Source organism: Filicampus tigris, chromosome 10 (genome assembly GCF_054856515.1).
Source record: "Filicampus tigris isolate MCC_2025a chromosome 10, RoL_Ftig_1.0, whole genome shotgun sequence".
Classification (NCBI taxonomy): domain Eukaryota; kingdom Metazoa; phylum Chordata; class Actinopteri; order Syngnathiformes; family Syngnathidae; genus Filicampus; species Filicampus tigris.
The window spans coordinates 14150072-14177617 of record NC_141226.1 but is presented as its reverse complement, the minus strand read 5'-3'; the positions used below and the strand labels follow the sequence as shown (position 1 = coordinate 14177617).

The following is a 27546-nucleotide window of genomic DNA, read 5'->3' as shown; positions in this document are numbered from 1 at the left end:
TGTGCGCGTGTGTGCGAGGGGGGGGGGGGGGGGTGCTCGTGAGTGGCTGTGTGCTTCAGACTCGCAGCGAAGCGATCATGGCGGATGGCCCCAGGTGTAAGCGTAGAAAACAGGCCAACCCGAAACGGAGCAGCGGTGAGTGTTAAACTGCGCCCGGGCCGGGCCACCGCCGCCGTGCGGACCGGGACCTGGACCGGACTCCCACTACTCTCCCTTCCAGACTTGTTGCGGTCGACTTTAGTGGACTTTAATGGGGGGCGGTGTTTTTTTTTTTTTTTTTTTTTTTGGTGTACCGTTATACCTGGATGGCGTCTCTCCCTCCGCCTAGCGGTATTCTCTCCGGACCGTTATTCGTTACAGTCAGGGTCGTGGTTGTTTTGTAACTTCTCTGAATTATTTCAACCACTTTCTGTACTTTTGTAGTTTACTTTTTTTTCTCCACAACAACGTGGCCCTCGCTCGCGTGCACTTTGTTAAAAGCCTGCGGATGAAAGCTCGGGCCGGGGCCGGGGCGAGGCTCGGCGGGGCTCGGGAGGGCCGCCGAACCGGGCCGTGTGAGTGTACCGTCAGGGTCGCGACAGCTCGGTTGGTGTCGCTTTGATGGTCGGAGCCTGGTTCTGGGGGTCGTGGCTTAAGTGCGATGTTTTCGCACGAGCTTTGGTGATGGCAGAGAGATGGGATGTTTATTATTTCGTGGCCACTTCCTCCCCCCTTCCTCCTCCTCCACCTCCTCTTCTTTCTCCTGCTCCTCCTCCCTGCTGCTGCACCAAATGTTGCCTCGTTTAAGGTAAACGTGGAAGCGATTATGCAAAAAAGGGGATAAGGAAAAAAAAAAATACTTTCATCTTCGGCGTCATCGCTCACACCGGACTCGCTTAACTAATGCGCTAATTCTATGCAAACCCGGCTGGAAGTGCGTGATCACGCCACATAAAGTGGACCACATGCACCACATTGTCACTATTCTACGCACCTGTAAATTCGGCGTGGGTTTTAAGCCGAAAAACACAGTGTCGTACTTTGTGTGCTGTGTTGACTTTAGCCTGCTAATAATAGGGACCGTTATTCGCGCGTGGATGGGAGGCTGTGGAGAACACCTTTCGCCCCCCCTCCTGTCGGGATGACGTCACGACGGTGCGTCCGTTCAGGAGCCATCATCATCACCATCCTCCTCATCCTCCTCCTCCTCATGTTTACCTGAAGGCGACTCGGCGATGGCTTAGAAATCAGAAGAATTAAAAGAATACCTGCAGAAGCTCGACCGGAAGCGGATCTCGTGGCGTGTGTGTCGCGAGGATCTCGACCGCAGACACACACACACACACACACAAGGGGCTGCAAATGACAACCTGCGCAGGTAGCGATGCTTTTTTCTCCCCTCTTATTCTTTTTCTTTCTTGCTTTTATAATCTCGCGGGAGTTATGTCATCGTGACCCACTTGTGCGTGATTTTGTTTCCTTGCCCCTTTCTTGTTGCGCGATAGGTTTGAGCAAAAAATATTACTCCACGCGTTCTGCTTCGGCGTCCATTGTGCTGTGCGGTTCATTCGCACTTTTATCGGCTCAATGGCGGCCGTCACTGCAGTGGAGGGAGACTAGTTGGGGTGGGGTCTGGTGCCTCTTTACCCCTCCCCACCACCCACCCCCCTTGAGCCTCCGTCGTGCCGCACAGGTGATACAAAACCTCCGCCAAGGTGCCTTTTTTTGGGGCGGTGTTTGTGACGCGTGTGGTGCGTTCACGGTCCTAGGAGGACGGGGGGTGGTGGGTGGTTGGGGGCGGTGTCAAGGTGCTGTCATGGCCGCAGGTGTTGGGCTCCATTCTCCTTTTTAACTTTATGCACGAGGCGAGGCCATTTGATGGTGATGATGAGGATGATGATGACCTGGTTTGTAGATCATAGTGGAAACTACGTGTAGCACATGACGTCACAGACGAGGGTGACGTTCGCGTTGGCATGACTGACAGTTATTTGCGTGTTAAATATAGCGAATAGTAATTCATTGTTGGCTGTGTCGTATTAATGCAAAGTAGCAGTAAAAGGCATAAAAATATGACATAATTGTGTTAGAAAATATATTGAAAAAATATTTCCCATAAAATGATAAAATATGACATAATTCAAGGTTCAAATGCTACTAAAAGTGATAGTGTAACAAGAATGAATGAAATGATCTGGGAAAATGCTTTTGGGCGGAAACAGTAAAATTACTAATAAGTAAATACAACATGACAGTATATAAAAAAATAAAAATAAAACATGTCACAAAATAAAATTACGATTAAAAAAAAAAAAAGAAATTTGAAGCTGAGTGAGTGCGGATGGCCGAGGATGTAGCGAGGATGTGTGGATTGAGGTTGGCAAGGCAGACGTTGCTGCTTGCTAACTGTAGATAATTCCGGGCTACAGCAACTCAATTACATCGCCCTGACGGACGCGGAATTTGGATTCCGCCGCAATCAAGCTTCAAAAGAGATATTTCAGCATTCTAAAGTCTCCATGGAAAGTTGCAGTGAAAATGTAGTCGGAATCGCAAATGGAAGCTCGTTTAAAATTAGAGGCGAACCGGCCTATGGATGGGTAGTATTTTTTTACCCCCGGGAAAAAAGGCAAATGATGGACGACGGAAGGGTACTACCCTCGCTGCTGACGGATGACGAATGATGCTCATTTTGTAGTAAAATGCCCAGTTTGCAAAACGGTATGAGTCTAAAATCATTAGATTATTGTGAAAAAATGAAAAATGTCACGAATGATGTTGTAATATAATAATGTTAATTTAGAAATGAATTTTGAATTTTCTCACGTAGCATTTTCATAAAATTGGGTTGAATGAAGATTGGATTTAGACGGGCTGAAGCTGGTTGGCATTTTTGAGTTTTGTATACTGAAGCTAAAGAAAATTGAATGCAACATTTCGAGAAAATGTTTTTGGTGGCTGGATGCCTCGCTAAAACCGCTGACAGGTTAGCAATTGTGACACGTCCAAACAACATAACTTCAAATAGAATTTTAACGACTGTAAATTATTTGGTTATCAAGCACGCTTGTTCCACTGGTTGCATTTAACGAAGTCAAAAATCAATAGTGTAATTTCTAGACAGGCAGGGGTCGGTCCCAATTTACCGTCCCAATCTACCGTGAATAGCGGAGCTCGACTGTACATTAAATAAATGTTTTTTAAATGGATTGATCCATCTGCTGATCGGATCGGTGATCGGTTATCGTTCCTTTCAAACTCGGCGATCGGCTCCAAAATCCTGATTGTGTAAAACCTATTAAAAGAATAAAAAAAACACCATTGCCTCAGTCCGTTTTAGACCTAGCACTGGATTAGCTATTTCAAACAATTTGGGTTACTTTTGAGGCATCATGTTCAAGTGTTATTTCCGTGCTCGAGTCCTCCCACGTTCAAAAAAACAAAACACGAGCATGTTAGTTTCATTGGCAACTCGAAATCATCTAAATATGTGAATGCTTGTTTGTCTCTGTGTGCCCTGACTGGCGTCCAGTCTATTGTTTGTGTATTTGTTCTCTAGATTTGGCTAGCATCCAGTCCAGGGTGTACCCTACCTGTCGCCCAGTTAGCTGGGATAGGCTACAGCTGACCAGCGACTCATAATAACATGCATCGCCTAACCGTCACGAAGTTCCTGTCTGTGTATTTAGCCGACCCACGTGGTCCCAGTCGGCCTGAGTTAGCCAAACGGCGTCGAGAATGGACTTAACCGGTACCACGTCACACGCAGGTGCCGCACACTTGACACGCAGCCAAATAAATAAAAAATAAAACAGTGTTGACGCAATGACGTGCACCATATTTTTTTGTTTTTTTCACCGATCATCAACAGCTGTGTCTGTTGTTTTTATTTGTATTTTTCTTTATTTCTACTTGTGCGGCGCATGCATGTGACATGTACATTAAGTGAAACCACATGGGTCAGCTCAATATGTGGACGGGAACTTCGTGACGGTTAGACGATGCCCAGATCCGGTAACATGAATAGTGTTCTGCCTGCGTGTTGTGCTGTACTTCCTGCTTTGGAGTCATGTGACTTCTTTTTCGGCTAATCGGCAGCCGTCCTCCTGCTCCTTACATCAGCTTGATTGTGGTTCACGTTTCACTGTCTTGTGCATCTCCGCGTAGGTTCACATCATGCATGATACTGTGTTTACACAAATAAGCACGTCTGTGTGTGTCGGGGGGGAGGGGTCGAAGGTCACCAGGCTGCTATTGGCTGTTGGTTGCTGCCATGTGATGCTACCATGTTGCTTTCTCCTTTTGTGCGCGTGTGCGTGCGTGTGTAACAAATGGAATGACAAAGCACAACAGGACGTCTTTAGCAAGTTAGCATCAATTCCTCCTCCCCTTTTTTGCCTTTTATGGTTTGTAGGGGGGGAGGTGCGCCCCAGACCACTGATGCTGCTGCATGTGTGTGAGTGCATGTGTGTGTGTTAAAGTGGGGAAACTGCCTCTTTCCTTACCGATTTTGCAAGACAACACTGTTTTTGTATTGACATATCACATAATGAGCCAGAGTTGCAAACCGTGTCAGTACTTCATCGGCTTCTGACTTGTTATTACATAACAGTGTGCCTGTGTATACTGTTGAATTTGAATTGTGTGCATGCGTCGTATCGCATCGCAAAGTAGCACTAAAGTGACCTTAATATTTGTCAACATTGGGCTTTTGAGCATTTTAGACTCTTTTGTGATTAAGGTAAGGATATATATATATATATATATATATATATATATATATATATATATATATATATATATGTGTCAGAATAGTGCTGAAGTTGGAATGTTATGAGTATGCTGTAATATTGTGAGGAATAAGTCAAAACTTTACTAGAAAAAGTCAAAATATTATCAGAATAATGTTGTAACAAATGGAAAGAGTTCTACAGATTTTTATCAAGGCAAAGTGTGGATATATATTTTTTTTTCTTTCTTGCTTTCTTTCTTTCTGTCTTTCTTTCTTTCTAAATGGTTGTGAAATTGAGAATAATTGGAGAGCAGTCATTGTAGTGGAAACTAAAATTGTTAATAAAGGGTTATCGTACGGTATTGTACCAAATTCGATTCCATTCTATTGCATTCTAATGTATTGTATGACTAGGTCAGACTTAATTTAGCATTAGTGTCATATGACTGCACGCGCTCCTACGAGTCTTATCTGGTATAGAAGAGGAAGTGCGAGACAAAAGATGAAACCACGAGTGTGAGCATTAAGCTAATGTGTTAGCATGTTAGCGTGGTGTTTCTGTGTCCTCCCAAGGGCGGGGTAGGGTGGTGTTGGTGGTAGGGGCATGGCCTTAGCATCTGGACTATGAAGTGTTTGCTTGGGAGCCCTAGAACCCCCTCAGCCCCTTTTAAGGGGTCAGAGGTCCCACCCGTTGCCCACCACCCCCACCAATCCTCCCAACCGTTCCCAAACGCTTTGTGTTAGCCCTTTGGAGCACATGTGCAAGTCGGCACAATGTGAACGCTTAAGTAATCACATTACATCATCACATGCTAAAATGCTGAGATGTCATCGACATGCTTTGTGATGACTTTAACAAAAAAATACTTGTGGTCATTTTTCTTTTAAAAAACAATAGGTAAATGTGGTTTCAGAGGGGACGAACAGAAAGGAGAAAAAAAAGCAAACAAAAAAAGCTATGAAATCAAACAATAGCAACAGCTGATAGTCAAGGTTATTATAGTTATTGTTATTACTATATATTATTATTCAGTGCCTTAATAAGGTGTATTTTTACTGCTGAATGCAGTACAGGCTACTTAGAGCTTTTACTTAATTGTGTGTTTTATCCAGTTGCCAACTTTATTGTGTCATGCGTAACAGTTAACAGTTGAAACGGTATTATTTTGCGCTTTAGTTTATTTTGAACAAAGACCAAAACTCAGGGAGCTGGCAGTTTTTTTGGCTTTTTTTTTTGTCAACTTATTACAAATGAATTCTAAATTCTGAGTAAATACTTTGTGTTTTATTTTGGACCTAAATTCTCTATTGCTGATTGACTGTTCTGCCTTTTGTCAGAACTAAACGAAAGGCATTTCTTGAAAATGATCTGTCATTAGTATCATAGAAATGTTATGTATCAAAAGTGCTAGTATTCTCGGTTTACTTGGTATCGGTAGCCTTTTCTGTCGCTGGTCCTTCCCTCTGGAATGACCTCCCATTGGTTGTTAGGCAAGCCCCCTCTCTGTCCATTTTTAAAACCCGGTTGAAACACATTTCTTTTCTCTGGCTTTTGATCAGACCTGAAATTTTCGGCTCTTTTCCACTGTCAATTGTATATAGTGTTTATTTATTGGCTTTATTTATATTTTTATTTATAGTTCATATTATCTATATTTATTAATATGTGTATCACAGCCTTTTATTGTTCTTTTATTTATTGTATTGTTTGTAAAGTGCTTTGTTACAGCTCTAGCTGTTATGAAATGCGCTGTATAAATTTGTATTATTGTATTGTATTGGTGAGCACTCAAGAGTTGAGTACTTGTACTAGTATAGGTCGGGAAAAAGTGGTATTGAACATCCTTAATAATAGTAATAGAATAATGAATGGATGGAGGGTTAGGTTAAGAAACAAGTGGATTTTTTTCTGGAATGTCATAGCTGTAAATTACAACGTATCCATATCGCGCACGCTTTTAAAGGTAAAAAACCTGACCTACTAGAAAAAATGTAAGGACATTTTTTAAATCAGCGTCATATTTTGCGACACATAAAGCCATCTCTGATTCAAATTAGCTGTGGACCAGCATAATCAGATTGCCTGAACCCTTTCAGAAGTCAACCTGCTGCCTTTGACAGCACTCACATCATCAATAGAATACAAAGGGAAGCAGTTTCAGTGGCAGCCGTACCATAACAAAACCTGCTGAAATCCTCGTAGTTAATATTAGGGGTGGACAGAGACGAGAGCAAACAGCAGGAACCAAAAAAAAAAAAACCAACAACAAATTTGCTGTTGTTTTTTGCATCTAACTACTGTTACTCACTGTGGCTTTTTTGGAGCTATACAGTGCAGTATATTCTACTATAGGTAAGCCATGTGATTTTTTTTTAAGCTTTTCTTCACTTTTAATGACAACTTTTTAAGAACACCAGATTATAGTCGATCCAAATCCTTCTTTACAGTTCTGTAATTATGCAACAGATGAATCATATTATTATTTCATATATATATATCTATGAAGGAAATCTATGATGGCTTGTGTGTGTTGCCCAGAAAAGACAGCAATTCAAGGGGTTTGTGTGTGTATAAGACAAATCCTCCTCCCCCCCTACAGGGTGGGCGGTGGGAAAGTCCTGTGTCTCTCTTGTGGCGATGTTGAATTTGCATATCTCGCCGTCCTACTTTTTCTTTCTTTCTTTGGCTCGGCCTGAGAGGCTCAAAAGAAGCAGCTGGTTGTACTAAAGGGGGGGCGGGTTGAAAAAAAAAATGGAGTGAAGCACATCGCACCGAGCACTTACTGTAGGTAGACTTGCTTACATAACAGTACTACTTAAGCTCATCCTAAAATATGGCGAATAAATGACTTTATTATTTCAGTGAACTTATTGTAGATATCAATGGGTTTACAAGGACCACATGTTGCAAGACGGAGCTTGCCAGGCCTCAATCTTACAAAAAACAACAGAAATAATAATTTTTTAAAATACATTTACCACACTAAATTTATTAATATGTATTTCTTTAACAATGAGTACTATTATTTAATGTTTCACAATTGTATAAGCTGAAAACAACAGAAAATTGCGCTCTCCCTTGTCATGTTTTCAAGGACCACTTGTCACTAGGCAATTTTTGCAATTTCTCAAGCCTAAGAAAAAATTAACAAAAACAGAATATTGGCAACATTTTTTCTTCAAAATAAATTGATAGTACAGAATTATAATAATACTAATTATTTAGCTTTTTTTTTTTTTTTTTAAATTTGTACAGAGTAAAAGAAAACCAAATTGCGCACTTCATGAGCCCAGATTTAGGGTAACTTGTTGCTAGGCAGAGTTTGTATTTTGGATCACCAAAGTGCGGTTTTGCAGTGGATCGCTAGAGCTTTGCAGTGGATCGCTACATTAGCGTCTTTGCTGCTATCATTAGCTGTGGCTTCAATCATGGCTGGTTACTTTGCATTTATGTAGTAGGCTTGAACTGCTTCTTTGGTAAACAAAGTCCTTCTTACACAGAAAGCATATCACTCTTCCTTTATCAATAGTGCCGTCAGGGCGTTTTTTAAAATGTACCATTCAACTTACCAACGACTCTCACATGCGTCTTCTCTCTGCTCCTGAACTTGCCCTCTCACCTACAATGCAAGCCTATCAGGTTATGCTAAACACAATGACAATCAGTGTCCACTTCAGGGTGTGACATTGATCATTCTTTTTTTTACATCCCAACAACTCAAGCACAAGCCGCATGCATCAAAATGGATCTCATCATCATACAGAAACAGTAAAGTTAGAGATTAAAAATTATTATGCAAATTGGAAACCTAATTAATGCTTTAATTGTGACTGTAATTAATCGATTGCAATTAATGCACTCATTTTAAAACCCCTTGTTATATGTTCTATTTAATTTACATACTGTAAATGTCATTTTTTTTGCTCTTATTTTTCAAGCACAGCAGAAGAAAAAACATTTTTAAAATGTAGGACATTTTTAATTGTAATTCAATCTTATCATTATTTACATATTTTCTATTGTACATTATTATTATATATACATTTTGTAACATTTTAATAATATAAATGAACTCAACCTGTTGTCTTCCTGCAGGTTTAGGTTTATCAAAAAATGAATGATATTTGTATTTTATTATATTAATTTGCTATGCAAAATTGTAAAACAAAGGGCCACAATATATAGCTTTAGACATTTAATTATTCATGAATGTATTTATTTATTGTATCATTTATCAACTTTCAAATTGACCACACATTTGCGAGGAGTACGTATCACAAGGCATTAGCCAGATTCAATGCTCCTAAAAGACACATGAACAACAAACAAATAAAATAAATAAATAAACGCTGGTCAGAATGAATAACAGAATAAGTCATATTTTTAAAAATTTAATTTAATGTACAAAATTTCATGTACTGACATTGTTAATGTGCAACTTGATTATTAGCATTTCAAAAATGATTCCTATAGCTGCTGGGGTAGCATGGAAGCTACCTAATTGAAATACAGGTGTGTGTGTGTGTGTTTGTGTGCGTGTGTGCATCCCGGGGGTCCATGTTGATGAAGCTGTCAGCGTCCAGTCGCGGCACCTTTGAGACTGGCGAGTCCCGGAGGAGCGCTAATGGAGGCCACTCTTGGGGCACTGATTGATGGCGGTGATGGTAATGCGCTACATGCTAATTGCGCTAACTGCTTGTTAGCATGTCACACAAGCGTGCTTCTTGTTCGGTGGTGCCAAAGTAGAAACAATGTTTGAAAGTGGCTTTAGTGTAAATGTTGGAATGAGCACGGTGAGATTTTGTTGAACTGAAGTGAATTTTAAAAGTCTACACACACCTATTCAAAAAGCCCTTTTTTGAGACCAAGATCATTCATTTCAAAACTTTTCCCGCCACTATTCTTATCTTTGACCTGTACACCTCAATTGGAAAAAAAAAAATTAAATCATTTTGAGAGGGGTATTTGCATAAGTGCGCACACCCACTTATTCAGAACGAACCATTCGCTTTATGTTATGTTAAATGGGAGAGAGAGCCCTGCACAGACCTGCCATCAATTGAAGTGACTCTGATTAAACCCAAATCAAGTTCAGATGTTCTTGTCTATCTGTCTCTCTTTCTTTCTTTCTTTCTTTCTTTCTTGCTTGCTCACCCATTTCACTTCATCTGTCACCCATTTCTCCTGAGTCTTCACCCATCTGTTACCCAACGCTCCCCACACCTCCCCTAAATGGTGCACATATGTTCCTTAGTATGTATTATGCTAAATGCAATGTTGTATGACCACAATAATTAGTGAGTATTTTTAGAATAAGAACACATCCTGCTGGGCCTAGGAAAGGCCGTAACGCTCTGCTGAGGAAGCGTGAGTGCACACACACGCACACGCACGCTTTCGCTTTGTTCAAGTGTGAGCCTCTAAAATGAGCAGGTGACTGGAATCAATGGTTACAACACACTTGACCTCCAGTGCACTGAAAATTCTACAGAAAGTGTTAGCGCCAATGCTAAGGCTTAAGTGTCGATGTCATATCTGATGAGGGACATCCTGTTCCCCCCAACATGTATGTTGTGCCTCAGAACACTTGATGTGTGCGCGTGTGTTAAATTGGTCCACTGTAATCGTGACATTGTGTTTGAGACATCTCAACGTGAGGGCGTCACTTAAGTGGGAAGCAGGAAGTGACAGAGGGACACAAACAGGAAGTGACCAATTTTAACCTCACTTCCTCATATGTCACTTCCTGTCGCGCCTTATGATGCTGCGTATGTTGATGTAGGCCTATAGTTCCTCTGTAGTACTGCATCCTGAGTAGTGTGTGTACTTAGTAGTACTACACTTGTACATAAGGTAATAAAGTCCGACATAGGATAGAGGACTGCGAGGTTAAACTTCTACTTACAATACATTATGACAGAGGATTGTAGTTCTACATAGGATACAGTACTAGGGCTGCACGATATTTCAAAAATATGCGATATGGATGTTGACTATAGCGATAACGATATTATTGCGATATTTAACATACCTGACAAATGACATTTTGATTATCTAATGAAAGAAGTACATTTGTTTTCATGTGGAGGAATAAGCAAGCTCAATGTGTTATTAGCAATTCATTGTAATTCCCCTAGAAAATGACAAACTATTGGGTGGCGATGCGCATTCATGTTTGACTCGTCAAATTGAGATAAAAGCATACAATTCCATAAGAAAATTATTGCATGTCTTTGCGATATGCATATTGAATAGGCTATTATCGTGCTAACAATAATTTTCGATATATTGTGAAGCCCTATACAGTATTACATAAGACATATAGTACAGTATTACTTAGTTTATACAAAGGATACATTTCATATGCAGTAGTGTGTATCCCAACTAGTACTACATGCAATACAGATCCAGTACTACATAGGATAGAGAACTTTATAGTGCACATTCCTATTTGGAATACTGCATAGTACTACATAGGCTGTAGTACTACTAAGGATACAGCAGTACTTAGATTACTCTACATTTCCCTTATATACACCGTACATCACATTATAATGTGTCCTTTGTAGTGATGTGTATTGCACGTAGCATTGTATCCAACCTAGTTGTAATATAATATGTAAATAATGTTACTATTTTATTTCACATTATATGAGTGGCCTTTATGCATGTGACCTTCTCATTAGTTATAACGTAAAAGGAAAAAAAAATGTATGACTGTTCCTTTAAGAGGGCCTTCAGCTGCTCACTGTGTTGAAGTCTGGTCACATCTAGTTGCAGACAGAAAGACACACACGCGCACACACATGTATACAAATGCACGCGCGCACACGCACGCACACACACTGGGGTAGTTGTCTGTTGGGGGTTTGGCAGGTTTCCCATGCTGCACAGCTGCACTGGGTCAACATGCAACACACACACACACACACATTAGTTGTGGTCTGTAGATGCGCTTCATGTCAATTTTGCTCACCTGTGGCAACCGCTCATGGACTTCCTCCTTCTTTGTTGTGTTTGTGCGCTACTTTACTGTATCTACTCGGCATTTGTTTTGCTCCTGACTTCTTGTTTTTGGTCACCAGCCTTGGTGTGGTGTCCACGCGTTCACGAGAGTGAGAACTGTTCTGTGCTGGCAGGCCCTTCACAATAAGATGCTGCTGCAATAAGTGATGACTCATTATTAAATATAAAGTATATCTATGTATCATTTTTTTAAAAAACAAACACACACACACACATGTATAATTATGTACATAATTTAATATGCAGTATAGACAAATGCTTACATGATTACATACTCAATTACATACTTACATCGACACATTTACATACTACTATTACCTAATTTTATACTTTAATAGTTGCATACTTGACTCCATACTTCATTTCATTACATACTTAACTGTACACTATTTCAAATATCATTACATGGACACATTTTAACAATGACATAATGTATTCTATACTTACATAGACACATTTACATAATTTCCTAATTAGATATACACATGCTCATACCTAATTACATCCATCAACACAAACAGCATTTAAAGAGAAAATCAACCCAAACATATTTTTTTCACAAATTTTCAAAAATGATTTCAAAAATGTCTTAATGTGTCTAAATGTCTGTATTACATAACATAGTTCCATAGCCACATGCTTACATAACCAATTACATAATTAAATAGACACATGCTTATATAAATTATGACGTCCTTAATTGCATGGGTGCATACTGAGAAATTATTTTGTACGTAATTACATGCAAATGGGTGGAGCAGTGAGTGTAATAATTGTGATGACGTGTCAACGTGACTTTGCATCTTGTTATGTGTACTAACATTGTAATTTTCTTTTTCTGTGGTCTCCCGTCCCCTCGCAGTGACAAACTTGAACGGCGGCTTGGAGGCCAGCAGCTCTGATTCGGACGATGACGACAAGCTACACATCGTGGAGGATGAAAGCCCGCCGGACACCGACGGCTTCTCTGTGGCGAGGAGGGACCGCCGCCATGCCAAAGACTCCAACAACGCAGTATTAGCACACGACGGAGCCTCGAATGGAGGTAAGAACACGTGGGACTCGCGTATTGGACACCCACAACATGTGAGAAGCGAAGAAAGTGTGGACTAAAGTACTTGGACACCTACAAGACGTGACACGCGTCAAAACGTGAAAGAAAATGTCAACAAAAGGGTTATTTTAACAAAAGTGTGTTGGGACACTTATAGGAAATTTAAATGTGCAGAAAAATGGATAGAAGGAAGGACAGACGGAAGGAAGGAATGATGAGGGATGCAAGAAAAGAATGACGGAAACAAGGTTGTGTGAAAGTAAGCATGGAAGGATCGGGCGGAAGGAAGGAAATGAGGGAGGAAGTCAAAAAGGATGGGAAGAAGAAATGATGGCGGCTGGGAAGAAAGGGAGGAAGGGAAGGAATGGGGAAAGGGGGGTAGGGAGGAAGTGAGAGAGGAAGGAAGGAATGAGTAGAAGAAGGAAGGAATGAAGTGAGAGAGAAATATAGGAAGGGGGGAATGAGGAGAGGAAGGTAGGAATGAAGTGAGGGAGGAAGGAAGGAAGATGGAAAAGAAGATAGGAAGGAAGGAAGTGAGGGTGGGAGGAAGAAAGGAAGACTCAAAAGAAGGCCGTTGTCACGAGGCGTGTTGGGGGAGAGGACCCAGGCGCAGAAATGGAGAAAGGCAGGTGTAGTGGGCAAAAGTTTATGAAAGAGCTCTTGGGGGTGAGGGCTCGTGAGGGGGCTGGCAACCGCGATGCAGGCAGACTGGGAGGCAGGCGAGCGGAGAGGGTCGAAGCGCGGAGTAGGGTGACCTAGACGAAACGAAGACTCCGTGAGTACAGCAATTTCTTGAACACGACAAGAAGGGGGCTAAGGGGTACAAACTTGACTTGGAGTGAAGACGACCTGGCAAGTGATCTGTATCCCAGAACCGCTTAAGTAGGCGCTGCCTTAATTGGGAGGAATGGATCACAGCTGCTGCCAATCCCCACGTACCTGCTCCCACACGCACACACATACACACACACACACCTCAGGGCGCTGAGGCAGCGGCCCTGAGAGCCGTATAGAAGAAACGCTGGAAGGAAAGAGGGAAGGCTGGAAGAATGACTGAATGGTGGGAAGGAAGGAAAGAAGAGTGGAAGTAAGGAGGTGGTGAAGGCGGAAGTAAGGGGGAGTAAGTAAGTAAAGGAGCAAGAATGGAAGGAAGAAAAGAAGCAAGAGTGTATGAAAGGTAAGGAGGGAGGATCGAAGGAAGGAAAAACGAGGGTTAAAAGTATTGGGACACTTAGTGAAAGTTAAAAGTGAAGAAAATGCGAAGTTTGGACCAAACTATGAGAATGGAAAGAAAAAGAGAAGAGAACTTGAAAGAAAGAAAAGAACAAATGAAGCGAAGGTGGAGGTGAAGACGAAAGGGGAGCAGATGTGGAAAAATTGGAATGATGAGGTCATGGGAAGTCCTGATCATGTGGCCAAAAGCAGACGCGCGCACGCACACACGCACGCACACCCCCCACCCACACACGAGTGGCTTCACCTGTCCCTGACTGAGTTTTGAAGGAAGAGGCGAGGCATTTGGCACTCAACGAGCCTCCGTTATAATACTCTGTCTCCATGGCGATGCAGGAAACCTCCTGACAGGGAAAAAAAAAGTTCACACGCACATACACACACTTCCAGTTGGTAAAACACATGCCACCGGTGACGCGATCCGACGCACGTCTGGACCAACAGGTGGCAGGATTATGTCAGCCATCATACGCGAGTGGGAAAATCCAGATTAATATAACAATGCCTTGACTCAGGATGCCATGATGCTTGTAAACAAGTCCAGGAGAGGCTTAATTTAGTTTAGTAATTTTGCTTAGCTTAGCCTAGCCTAGCGTGCTAAACTGGCTAAAACCTGGAGTCCATGCAACTGTGACTAAAACGCTGAGCATTGCTAATGTGGGAAAAATGTAGGTATTTGCTTTTCAAATTAACCTGTTGATGCAAGGAAGGAAGAGGGGGTGAAAGGAAGAAAAGAAAGACAGGAAGGAATAGGGATGTATTGAAGGAAATAAAGGTATGAAGGAAAGATGGAAGAAAAGAAGAGAGGGAGGAAGGATGGATGATGGATAAATGATGGTTGGTTGGTTGGTTGGTTGGATGGATGGGAGGAAGGAAGGGCAAAGGTAGGAAAAAGACAAGGTTGTATGAAAGTATTACAACAACAACAGTATGAAAGGAAGAAGGAAAAATAGGAAGCATGAAAGGATGAAAAATTGATGAAAGTAAGGAATTCGCAAGGAAAGGTAAAGGAAGAAAAAGAAAGAATACTGCAAGAAAAGAAGGAAAGGGACTTGAAACCCCAACACTGGCCTTGAAAGTAACCCAAATTTAAAAGCTTCACCCCTGTTTAAAACGCTAAATCTGGTTTGTGGGGCCCTCTAGCGGTGGCTCTGTAGAACAACAGCACAAGCTCTTGTCAACATGGAATGATTCGAAGCCTGTTTGTTTGTGTTTCCAGTGAAAGAGGAGGACTGTGCCTCCGGAGAAGAAGATGAAGATGGAAGAGGAGGAGGAGAGGTGGAGGCGCAGGTTGAAGTGAAGAAAGAAGTGGAGGAGGAGGAGGAAGAGGAGGAGGAAGAGATCCTTCAGAAAGGCGACACGGCCATCCTCTCCCCGCAAGCCCCCGACGATGAGCAGAGAAGTCCCACGGAGACGGGGGGCGCCGACGAAAATGGTAACACAAGCAAATAGTATGACGTGTACTGCGCGCTCATGCTTTCGAGGAAGTTATTTTTGTAAACATCACAGACAATTTCGTCTTCAATGACCCTAACTAACGGGTTTTCGGAACCATCAAACGTAATTTAGGTACGACACATGTGTGTTTTCATATTACTATTCTTCAATGAAGTTGATGTACCTTGCTTGTAAAGCTCAAACGGCGATTTGGTCTATAACAAACCTAACATCGCTTTTTTATGAGACTCAAAATTGATTTTGAATCAGCGTACTTGTTTTCATAAACACCATCTTCAGCCAACTGTTAGATTCGGGTCTCTTTGGCACACATAATCACAGAGTGACTTGGGCTGGACTGTTTTCTCTGTGACCTTCTGTTCGCTGGCTCCGCATCTTCCTAATCTTCGACACACTTAGTTTAGACTTGAGTTTGGACCAATTGAATCCAGTGAGGACTGTGGAGTCACAGAGGACATTCCAAAACATTGTTTAGAGGTTATGCCGCGCTCCTGCGTAGATGTGGCTAAAACAGTATGAGAACAAGGAATCATTTTGGACAGAGTAGACTGATCTAAAACAGCTGAGATTACCACCTCAAACTAAACGATCAGGATGACGGTGACTCAAGCAAAACTCTTAACACTTCCTTCTGACTTTCAATTTAGTAGTCTAGCAGACATTCAAAAAAAGAGCCAGCAGAAGTTCAGATGGAACTGAACAGAACCTACATACGTGTTTGGCAACGATTGAAGGTGATTTTGTCTTTAATCACGCTAACATGCATCAAAGGTCATTTTGTGTTGTAAGCATTTTTATGAACATCCAAGATGATTTACAGTCACTGTATGTTTTTATAAGACATCAATTGTATACGTGGCTTTGAAGAGATATTGTTGTCTCAGGTGAACCTAATTTGTTAGCATCAAAGGCGATCAAGATCTGTGTTTGTTGGAAACATTAGAGACAACTATGACCAAGCTTGGAATTATTTGTCACTTAACCTAACGTATGTTTTGTAAACATCAAAGACAATTTTGAGTCACTAAGGATTTTCAAAAAAATTGAGGATGCTTTAGTCTTTAATTAGCCTAATTGATGTATTTTTGTAAACATTGAAGGTGAATTAATCTTAACATTACGATTTAGGCAATCAACCTGTTACACGTTTCAAACAACACGCATGACGGCATGCACATCAAAAACATTCAGTTTTCAATAAACCTAACACATGCAATTTTCATTAGCACCGAAGCCAATTTTCAGTCTTTAAGAAACACGTTTGAATAAACATCAACACAAATTCAGTCTTTATTTAACACATTGTTCTTGTGTTCATAGAAAAGGCGATTTTAGTCTTCAACGAAACAAATGTGCACATTTTTGCAAACATCAAACAGGATTTTGTCTTCATACTCTAATGCACTAACATATGTATTCTCTCGGCAATTCCTATACATCAAGACATTTACCGGTAGTCGTCAACAAACCTGATGTACGTATTTTTGTAAACATTGAGGAACATTTTGAGCATTTTGACAAACCTAAAACATTTCATTTTCAATGCATAAAAGATGATTCAGAGTCACATAAACATCAGTCTTCCATGAACAAAACCCGAAGTTTTTATTTTCTCCCCCGTCCACTTCGCCACCAGGAACGCCGGACACGCTTCAACTGCACACGTGTCCGTACTGCTCACGGGGCTACAAGCGCAACGCTTCGCTGAAGGAGCACATCAAGTACCGGCACGAGACCAGCGAGGACAACTACAGATGCTCGCACTGCAGCTACACATTCACGTACCGATCGCAACTCGAGAGGCACATGAGCCATCACCGGGGCAACAAGGAGTCATATCAGGTCTGGATTTGTTACGAGGATGTGTTTGTCTTTGAAGAACCCCTGGAAATGTCTGTATTCCCCCAAAAATTGTTGCTTCAAGCCAAAATTGTAGACTTCTATGTCTTTTCAGGAGTGGCTCGTTGTGACTTTTTTGTGGGTCTACGCTTGATAGAGATGCCAATCAAATTCCTGCCGCTCAAGAAACTGGCTTTGGGGGTAGAATATAAAAGAAAAATATTTTAGCTTCATGTTTTTGGGTGAGTCATCAAAATTTGCCATTCCCCTGTGCTCACAGACAGTGATAAAAACTCAAATCTTTCACAATTTAGTATCACGCCACCAGTCTGGTACAATTGCTTTAAATTTGGTTCCAATTGGACAAATGTTTGTTTTTGAAGGACCCAAGGAAAAGGACAAAATTACCTCCAAAATGGCCATTTTGAAAGCAAAATTGCAGATTTCCTGTTTGTTTTTTGGCATAGGTTCTTGAGACTTCTTTGTTGATCTTCACATGATAAAGATGCCTGCCAAATCACATACTGCTATGGGAAACTGGCTTCGGGGCTACATTTTCAGAAATTGGAAATGGCCAAGGATGTACCCAAAAATGACCATTTTCAAATCAAAATGGCAGACCTTGTGTGTGTTTTGCGGCACGGCATTTTTGTAGGACTACCCATGATGGCTTCAGAGCTGAATTACAAAAAAACGGATTCCAGTTGAAAGAGCATTATTATCTTAGTAAAAACAATTTTGTTTGTCTGGGTCTTACGAATACCATAGCCAATTAGACCACGCCAGGTAGACTTTTTTTTTTCCCTTTGGTCAGGTTAGCTCCACTATTGACAGTTAAAAAGTCAAACAGACCAGAGGAAGCACACGGACTGATAGATAATGAATGATTAACTGATGTAGGTTGCAGGTGCAAGCAAACCACCTCTGCTCCACCTTCTTATGCAAACTTTTTTTAACATAACGTTTATGTCCAAGTAGAATGATTTACATGTTTTTGTTTAATAATTAACATTTTTTTCAACTGGTTACTTTAACCCCCCGCCGCCGTCGTTCACCCACGCCGGCTCTTTTCTGGAAACCACCCCTATCTATTTATCCCAGTGGACCAGTCCGCCGGAGATTGACCGCTTCCTTCTTGGAGACACGTGCTCTCACCTGCCTCGCTTCTCTATAGCATTAGCAGGGCTGGTAGTACTGGTTATTCTGGCTGAATCCTTTTTACTTAGGTTGCAGTGGTGTTTGACGGGCTTTCTTTTATTTCCTGCCTCAGCGTCACGTGCAGCCTTCCAGTGGCGGTGGAAGTGGAGGAGGCGCTCGCAAATTCAAGTGCACAGAGTGTTTCAAGGCCTTCAAGTACAAACACCACCTGAAGGAGCACCTGCGCATACACAGCGGTGAGTGGCAAAATCAACAGGGTTCTTGCTCTGGTGTGCAAAACTTTGGTCGAATGGTAGGAAGTGGCTGTGAAGGCTTGATGATGACGGACTGGTAGAAACAAATTTGATCAAGTATACTATACTCTTGCAAGATGGAGGATTTTTTTGTGGGGTTGACATGGTTCTTGGGGATTGTCTTGGCTAAAGACAGTTTGTTTACCCATTGAAAGTTTTTGTCAGTATATCGTCTTTCTGTATATCTGTATGTTTGTGTTATAATGCCCTCTGGTGGCCAATGCGAGCACACCAGAAGGAGTAGCACAATGTCCAGTGAAAGGACACAAAATTGCGGCAAAAACGTAATTATTTACATTTGATTTATGACTATGTTTTTATAAAAAAACATTTTACAGAGTGCTTTTTTGTTGTTTTGGCGAAGGCAAACACATCAATATCATTTCCATTCTTTTGAATGGGGACCAATGATTTGAAATGTGAGGGTTACCAGCAAGGTCACGGAATTGATTAAACTCATATCAAGACACCAATATATAGGGCTGAATTTTTCAAAATCTATAGAGTTGTGGGTTTTGGTTTTTGGAATGCAAACATTTGGTGGAAGCTTGGCGATTGCTGAAGAATTTTGACATGTAGAAATGTGAAAAGGAACCAATTTGACTCCACCTACTCAAGTATTTCTGACTGTGTCTCAAAAGCAAATGTTATGCTCTGGTGTGCAACAATATGGTTGACTGGTAAAAACTTGAAATGTTGAAATGTGACTCAAGCTATGTCAGCTATTTAGGGCCGAATGTCTCTGTTCTTGTTTTGCCACCTGAACAAAAATGTGTTAAAGTTCAGAGAGATTGGTTTAACTTTTGACAGGCAGAAAAGTCACACACAGCACTGAATTTAGCTTGTATTTTGGGACTGAAGACCTATTGGTCTTGAGAGCTCTTTGAACATAAACCAGTTTGGGTTCTGAGATTGGTTGAAAGGTTTGTTAGTTGAGAAGTCACATGCACCACTGATGTTGACCTTTTGACCCCAGTTTCCTCTGGTAATTTTGGACTGAAGGTACCTTTTGTCTGAAGAACTCTCAAAATCAATAGGGTTCTTGTTGTGACATGATCTGCACATGAGAGCAACACATTTTTGGACTTTCAAATACTAACCTTCTGCATCTTGGATGCATATCAAAATTAATCAGCTTTCTTCCTCTGAACAGGTTGGTAGAAAACATTAACGACATTCTGTTGTACTTCCATTATGCTGGGAGTTCTGCTTCAACAGTACCGTATATATTTTGTGCTTTCCAGGCGAGAAACCATACGAGTGCTCCAACTGCAAGAAGCGATTCTCCCACTCAGGCTCGTACAGCTCGCACATCAGCAGCAAAAAGTGCGTGAGTGCGGCCAGCGCCCCCAACGGCCTGGCCCGCAAGCCCGTTAAGTCACCGCCGCCCGTCGCCGACGTCCCACGCGTCTCCATCACGGCTGCCCGCGTGGAAAGCAAACCCCTCCAAGAGCAGCTCCCCGTCACGCAAATCAAATCAGAGGTGACCGAGCACTCCGGCAAGCCAGCCGTGGTGGCGGCGCCGACGGCCAACGGGGCGGCGCCCCAGCCGCAAGCCCTGTCGCAGGGCGTCGCTATGGTGCTCCCTACTATGGGTCTGGTGCCGCCCATCAACATCAACCTGAGTGAGCTGCAGAATGTCCTGAAGGTGGCTCTGGATGGGAATGTCTTGAGGCAGGTCCTTGGGACCGCCAATGGGACTGCGGTGCAGGGCAAGCCGGGGATCGTGGTGCAGCAACCTCAGCAGCAGATCATCAGCCTGCCCGCCTTCGTGGACCACGACGGGACCACCAAAATCATCATCAACTACAGCATCGGACCTGCGCCTGCCACCACCGCCACTACCGCCACTTCTGCCCAACCCATGCCTCTTTTTGTCAAAAACAGCGTTGTGCCGGCCGCACCCATCCCGACCAAAACGGACAAGCCGCCTACTCCCAAGGTGGACCTCAGCCTGGTCAAGGACGAGCCCGAAGAGTCAGTGCTTATCACGGAAACAAAAACAGATCAAGTGACGACCGTCAAGACGGAAGAAGCTGAGGCGCTTCCACCCGACTCCGGGTCCAGCACTTGTTCTCTCTGCGATGAGTGCCCCGAGCACCTGGAGGCGCTGCACTTGCTCCAGCACCACAAGGCAGCCAACGGGGAGGCGGTGGACTCAGCCGCCTTGGACCCATCCTTCGCCGCCTTGCTCAGCGATGCCGGGGTGACACTGCAACAGGAGCCAGCCGTGGACGATCTCCTGACCCTCCTCAAGGCCTACTTCGCCTCCAACGCCAACCCCACCCAGGCAGAGCTGGAGAAGATCTCAGACTCGGTTAGTATCCCCGTGGGCGTGGTGCGTAAGTGGTTTGCCAAGATGAACTCGGGGACAAAGAGCTGTGAAGACAGGACAGCATCCAAACAGACTGAATCCCAAAACTGTGAGTCAGAGGACACCAAGCAACCTGCATGTAGATCGCAGTCTAATTCCCCCTCGTTAAATGCCAGCGACTTGGTCATCGTCAAAAGTGAGCCAGAGGACCCTGAGGCTGAAGAGTCCCAGGCAGAACCCTTGGACCTGTCCCTCCCAAAGCACGTCACCACTTCCGGTTCCGCCGCACCCTCAGAGAATGCGCCACCTGCCAAAAAAACACTGCAACCTCTGAACCTGGCCTGTCTGAGGAAGGAGGAGGTGGGCGGTCGTACTGTCTACGTGGCCACGCCTCAGACGCGCAGAACCACCGTCAGCATTGTGCCCAGCTCTCAGCTGCCCACCCTGGTGGCCATCACAGGTCAGGGCACGGTGGGCTGCCTCGGTGCCCTGGGGAGCTCGGCCAAGCGGACCATCCTCATCCCACAGCTCACCTATACCTACGCCAACACGACCGGAGGCGCAGCCAAGACGGTGGTGCTCAACGGACACAAGGTATGAATGTGTCTGAGTTATGAACAGCAGTGGTTCTAATACAGAACCTTGGGGCACGCTGATACAGTGGCACCTTTCAGCTAGTGAATCAATTCATGAATGATCAAATTCATATTTCCCCTTGAAATGAAGAGAACTTCCATTCGGCCCTCCCGGCCTGCCTAAAGACACTCCAAAACATTTGTTACGTGTTTTTAGGAAAGATAAAATAGCACTGTATTGTATAAAAACAACCAACTGAAGAACCAAGTAGAGAACCACGTCAAGCCCCACGGCATAAACTACGCCAAGAGTCAGCCGATGAACCATGTTGAGAAGTATGACAGGAACCAAGTCAAGCGACTTGTGTACAAAGCTCCACGTACAAGTCAAATGCGTATTTGACGCTAATCTGACTTGAACTTTTCTCCGCAGACGCCGGACCCGAGCACCGACACTGTGGTTGATGAGCAGAAGGAGATGTTGGTCATGAAGAAGCCGCGTCTGGAAAATGGCGTCTATGCCTGCGACCTGTGCAACAAGGTCTTCCAGAAGGGGAGTTCCTTGCTCAGGCACAAATACGAACACACAGGTACGCCGTACTGGATGATCTGCCGCACAGGTGCAATTTTAGGACTTGGGACTTGCTTGGCTGAAAAAGACACTCAAAATGTGCTTTTTCAAGGTAGTGTGCTATTTGTTTTGCTTGAAACATGAAAGGTAAGACTTGATGTACTTAATCACCCGCGCATATGTGACTTAATTCCACCTCTGGTCAGAAGCCCCACCCCCCAAAAAAGACATTGTGTGACATTTTTGGTGTATTTTTATGCTTGCAGGAAGGCGCCCTCATGAGTGTCCGGTGTGCAAGAAGGCCTTCAAGCACAAGCACCATCTGATCGAGCACTCGCGCCTCCACTCGGGCGAGAAACCCTACCAGTGCAACAAGTGCGGCAAGCGCTTCTCGCACTCTGGCTCCTACTCGCAGCACATGAATCACCGCTACTCCTACTGCAAGCGGGACGGCTCGGATTCCGGCTCCGGCCCGGACGGCGACGCCGCCGCCATCGTGGCGGGCAGTCCGGATGCCATGCTGGACTCGGACGTCGGCGAGAGCGAGGAGGACGACGAAGCCATGTGCGTCGACGACATCCGGGTCGTACAGGTGGATGACGGCGAGTGCGAAATCTACGAGGGCAACTTTGACGACGACGACGAAGAAGAAAATGTTGACGATGAGGAGGAAGGAGAAGAAGAAGAAGAAGAAGAAGAAGAAGAAGAAGAGGAGCGTGAAGAAGAGAAGGAGAAAAACCTGGACGTGGATGAGTTTGCGTGCCAGGTGGTGGAGGTGGAGCTGAAGCACGACCAGACGCAGGAGTCTGCCGCCGAGGACAAGGTGGACAAGGCCGAGGCGGCCGGCGTCCACCTGCAGCAAATGGCGGACTGCGGGTACAAAATCATCAGGGACTGGTCGGACAGTGAAGAATCCTCCGATGAGCAAGCTGTGACGGATGCCAAATAAGCCAAGCACCCCGCCGCCCCACCTTTGGGACTCTTTGAGCCACACAGCTCCGACTATGGCGTCTGCTCCTGCGCCGGTTCTGGTTCCGGTTTCCAGCTCTGGCTCCAGATCCATTTCAGTAGGGAATATAGACCCTTTTGAAAATGGACCCCGCTATAGGATATGGACCCTCCACCCCTACCGAAATGATATGGAAACTGTGACAGCCTGGAAATCTGTCATTAATACTTTTCTTTTAGTCACAGAACTAATAACATAGACCAAAAAAGACAAAACTCACCAACTCCATTATAGTTCCTTGGCAGCAAAATGCTACGAGATGGCGGCAAAACACAACTTTTGTCTAAATCAATCCCCTTAATTCACTTCAAAATAGTCCTTTGGCACCACCATTTTTATTGATTATGCCTGAGCACGGAAAGAGAATTACAGAGGGTAGTTTCGCAAATACTGAACTGCGAATACGTGGGAGCTCACTGCACTTCAAAATGTTTGTTTCAGTGCATATTTTAGTAGGGGGATGGGCATATTCTACGGGGTCCATTTGCAATTTTATTCCGGCTCTGACTCCGACCGCGGTTCAGGTTCTCGCTTCGGTTCTGGCTCCAGCTGCAGATCCGGCTCCAACTCCGGCCCCGAGGCCGGTTGGCTGCTTTTACGGCCCACTACTGTGTCCAAACACCCGGGTGTGCCTGAACATTTTTTTTCTCTCTTGCAAATATCAGTGTTACAAATGTTTATAGACGCTTTGCTTCGTGTTACTAACTCAATTTTTTTGTTGTTTGTTTTTTGGGTTGCCAACGTTTCCGATGTCATCAGTATTTTCCTCGAGTTCTACGAACAAAAAAGTGCTGCACTACGGTTTTCCCATCTGTCGCCCTTTCAGTGTTATACGGCGTTAGCTGACGTCAGGTGGCGCTTGTTTTCATTTTTGACTGTTAGCCTTAAGGAAAAACAAAAGAAGTATTCACCCCGCACCCACCCACGAGCAAAATGAGCGGCGCCCCCTGCCTTATGCAAGACCTGCGTGCTGTTAAAGTGCCATTGAACAGTGTATTCGTCTCCTCACTCGCGTGGAGGGTGTTAACAAACCTCAGTTACTTTACGCTACGCGTTACTTTCGATGGTTTTGTACCATGCTTTCTTTACGTCTGTTACGAGCGTCTGGCGTCACGTTTGCATCTGTTTGACCGCCTGCTAACATCAGCCGCCGCACGCCACTCCCATCAAATCATTTACCTAATTTTGAAGGATTTTCCTACAATTCATTTATTTTTCTTACGGATTGTTAAAGCAGTAAATTTTCAGTCCTACAAGAAAAAAAAAAAGTTTTTTGATTTTCACAATTTAAAAGCAGATTTAAAATTTTAAGAAATTTGTAGACCATGATATTTACAATTTTAGTAGCAACATTAATGATTTTATGAATTAAAAGGAAAAGTTTGTATTGCAATTTGAACAATTTTTATTTTCCTTTTTTAAAAAAAAAAAAAATGTTTACTCATTTTGATGTGATGCGTAAAGCAGTAAGTTTAAAATAACACACAATTGTAATTTTGTTTTCACATTTAAAAATTGATACATGTTATTAACACTTTTTCAAAATTTCATTCTGATTTTTAGAACTCAGTAAGGTCAAGTATAAGTACCGGTTATTTTTTTAAAAATTGAGTAATGATTTTTTTTTAGATTCTCACAATTTTTTTTCATCCACACATTTTTAGATGCATTTATTCACAGATATATTTAGAAAGAATTGTTTACAAGTTAAATTTTTAAATCACTAAACAATGTCAATGATTTTCACAGTTATTGTAGATTCCAAAATGTTGCATCAAAATTATCCATTGTGATTTATAAAGGAGTAAAGATTAAAGTTAATTTAGACAAACAGCAACACCATTTTTACAATTTGAGCATTTACTTAAGATTTCATTGTGATTTGTAAAGTAAAAAATCTCAAGGTTGCTTCTATAAAATTGCTACACAATTTGGGCATTTATTTAATATATATTTGTTTTGAGGTTTTTTTTTTTTTTTTTTTTTTTTGGTGCAATTTGCTCAACCAAGTGTACATGATTAGCCGCCACCAAAACAAAATCACCGACAGTTTGTGATTTGATTTTTCCTAATTGTGATGTGTGATTCAGCTCCAGTTTAAACATTTTTGAAACCATTAGGATGAAAATTTACGATTTTTATAATTTTTTTTCCCATCATTTTCATTCGTTCAAAGAGCAGTTAAAGTTCAAGGTTATATATTTGTTAAAAAATTCTTTGAAGCATCACAAGCTCATGTTTACGAATTGACTTAAATCAACATAAAAAATGGATAGCTTTTATTTTTTTTTTTATTTTTAAAAAAGATTTTGTGAACATTGCAATTTAACTGAACTTTATTTATACTCACATCTAAAATGACTTGATAATGACTAACACTTAAAGTGACAGTGTGTAAAATGTTTTTCAAAGTTGATTAATTTTGAAAACCCACTATTCATTTCAGTAATATGTACATTTAAAAAAAATATATAATCGTGGGTGAAGTAATCTCTAATTATATTACAGAGGAGGCTGCCATGTTTGGCTGCCATCATTCTGCTACAGGTACCCGAAGGAGACAAACCTGGCGAATGTGGTTGACTACAGCACGTGTAACAAATGCGTTGCACTTACTTTGTCACTTGATGGAATACTAGAAGTAGTTTGTGATGACATTTTGCTTTTACCTCTGCTAAAGAAATTGGTGGTAGGCTTCCGACATGTGGTCCCTCTGAGGCACCGTAGTGCACGTGTTCCAAAATGCTCGCACCCCGAGCTTAGGTTATTGCAATCTATTAGTTCACGACTAAATTGAGACTAAATTCTACACGTTAGACTTTTAGTGTCCCACTTGCACGCTTCAGCAATTTTAGCAATTAAAAAAAAATGTTATTAGTAATACAGTAAAAACTCCTATCATGTTTAATTAAATGGAAACAAGACTTTTCTGGTCTTATGTCCATTGTGAAGCCATAACAGGTTAAGTTTACAACTTAAAAAAAAAAACACACCACAATTTTTACTATTTTCTTTAGTGAAAATTTTTTGTTTTGTTTTTGTTTTTAACGGGTTTGTGAAAATTTTAGTTTAATTTCACACCTAAACCGATCACACTTGATTGAAATTTGTCTCACTTGCGCACTTGTTCAGGTTGAAAATGGCGGCGCGCTGTCCTGCACTTTGGGCGGCAAACATTAGCCAACGTGGCGCTCGCACGTTTTTTTCCCCCTGTTTATGACTTTACCGAAACAGTATTTTTTTGTTGTTCTTGTTGTAGAAAGCCAGTATTACAAAGTCTTTACACAACCTTTTTTTTTTTTAAAATATTTATGTCTTTTTTTTTTTTTTTGTATTTTCCTTATGTCGGTTATTTATTTTGCATTATTATTGATAGTGTACATGACTGTAGGATGAATTGATAATATATTTTAGTATGAAAAACAACAAATCAAAGACGCTAAGCCCACCGAGTGGTTCTGGGACTTTTCTGGGTTTGTTTTACAGAAAAAAATATGAAAAAAAAAAAAGTAAAACTATTCATCTTGTATTCTATTCAAGTGTTAAAAGAAATGAAGAAAAGCCGAATGAAAGTGTTACACGTCGTCGTTATGAAGCTACTGATTGAAAACGCATGAAATAAAGCTCCACCTACACCCCCCACGCCCCCTTTTTTTCCTTTTTGCTTTTGATTTCTTATTTGGTCTGTTTTGGTCGTGCCATCGCGTTGTATCACGTTTGTCCTTTTTTGTAATGTTTGTCCCATCACAATAAACGTGACTGCATCCCTGACTTCCGGTTGTCTCCGCCTTGATATTTTAGATTTTTGGTTCCCCAAGCATTAGTGGAATAGATTCCCAGAGTTGGCGCACCCCCTCACTTCTGCGCACACCCTTGAAAAACATCAACAAAAGCTTATTTTTAAAATAAAGTTACATAGAAGCATGAGTGGGAATGTCTAGCAATTTTGTAACACATGGGTCTTTTCCAAACTTTAAAAGCCTAAACAAGTTGGTGCACCCCCCCCCAAATTTGAACACACCCATAAAAAAGGTCAAACAAAGCCTGTTTATGTCAAATTAAAAGGCTTAAAATAAATTAGCACAATCGACTTTGTATCATAGAATGTATTTCACTACTTTTCAAACCATAATATATCCAGACAGACGGCGCATCTCCTCACTCCCGCAATCAACCTTGAAAAACATCAATGAAACCTGATTTCTAAATAATGAGGCAGGAGTGGGAACTTATGACAATCTTAAGAAGACTTAAAATTTTAATAATACTTTAATCGAATCGGTGCATCCACTCTCCCATATACG

The 27546-nt window shown here is 42.2% G+C and overlaps 1 protein-coding gene across 2 annotated transcripts; it reads left to right on the top strand.

Annotated features, from left to right (window-relative positions):
• The first annotated feature begins 34 nt into the window (after positions 1–34).
• On the top strand, positions 35–27013 carry LOC147140932 (zinc finger E-box-binding homeobox 1-like). Of its 2 annotated transcripts, none has more exons than XM_086043281.1 (8): positions 35–135; positions 12601–12783; positions 15245–15460; positions 17120–17325; positions 18593–18716; positions 20018–21681; positions 22096–22252; positions 22500–27013. In XM_086043281.1, the coding sequence occupies exons 1-8, from the start codon at positions 78–80 to the stop codon at positions 23180–23182; spliced, it is 3291 nt and encodes a 1096-aa protein (XP_085899407.1). In that variant the 5' UTR covers positions 35–77; the 3' UTR covers positions 23183–27013. The 2 variants fall into 2 exon arrangements, with proteins under 2 accessions (XP_085899407.1, XP_085899408.1); XM_086043282.1 differs by lacking the exon at positions 35–135 and adding an exon at positions 150–1357.
• Positions 27014–27546: the final 533 nt, after the last annotated feature.

What these genes read in the sequence shown, in the direction of transcription:
- LOC147140932 (XM_086043281.1), top strand. Translation starts at nt 78, where the DNA reads ATGGCGGATGGCCCCAGGTGTAAGCGTAGAAAACAGGCCAACCCGAAA. An exon ending in GGGGGGCGCCGACGAAAATG is followed by an intron (nt 15,461 to 17,119) that starts GTAACACAAGCA and finishes CTTCGCCACCAG; the next exon opens with GAACGCCGGACACGCTTCAA. An exon ending in GCACAAATACGAACACACAG is followed by an intron (nt 22,253 to 22,499) that starts GTACGCCGTACT and finishes TTATGCTTGCAG; the next exon opens with GAAGGCGCCCTCATGAGTGT.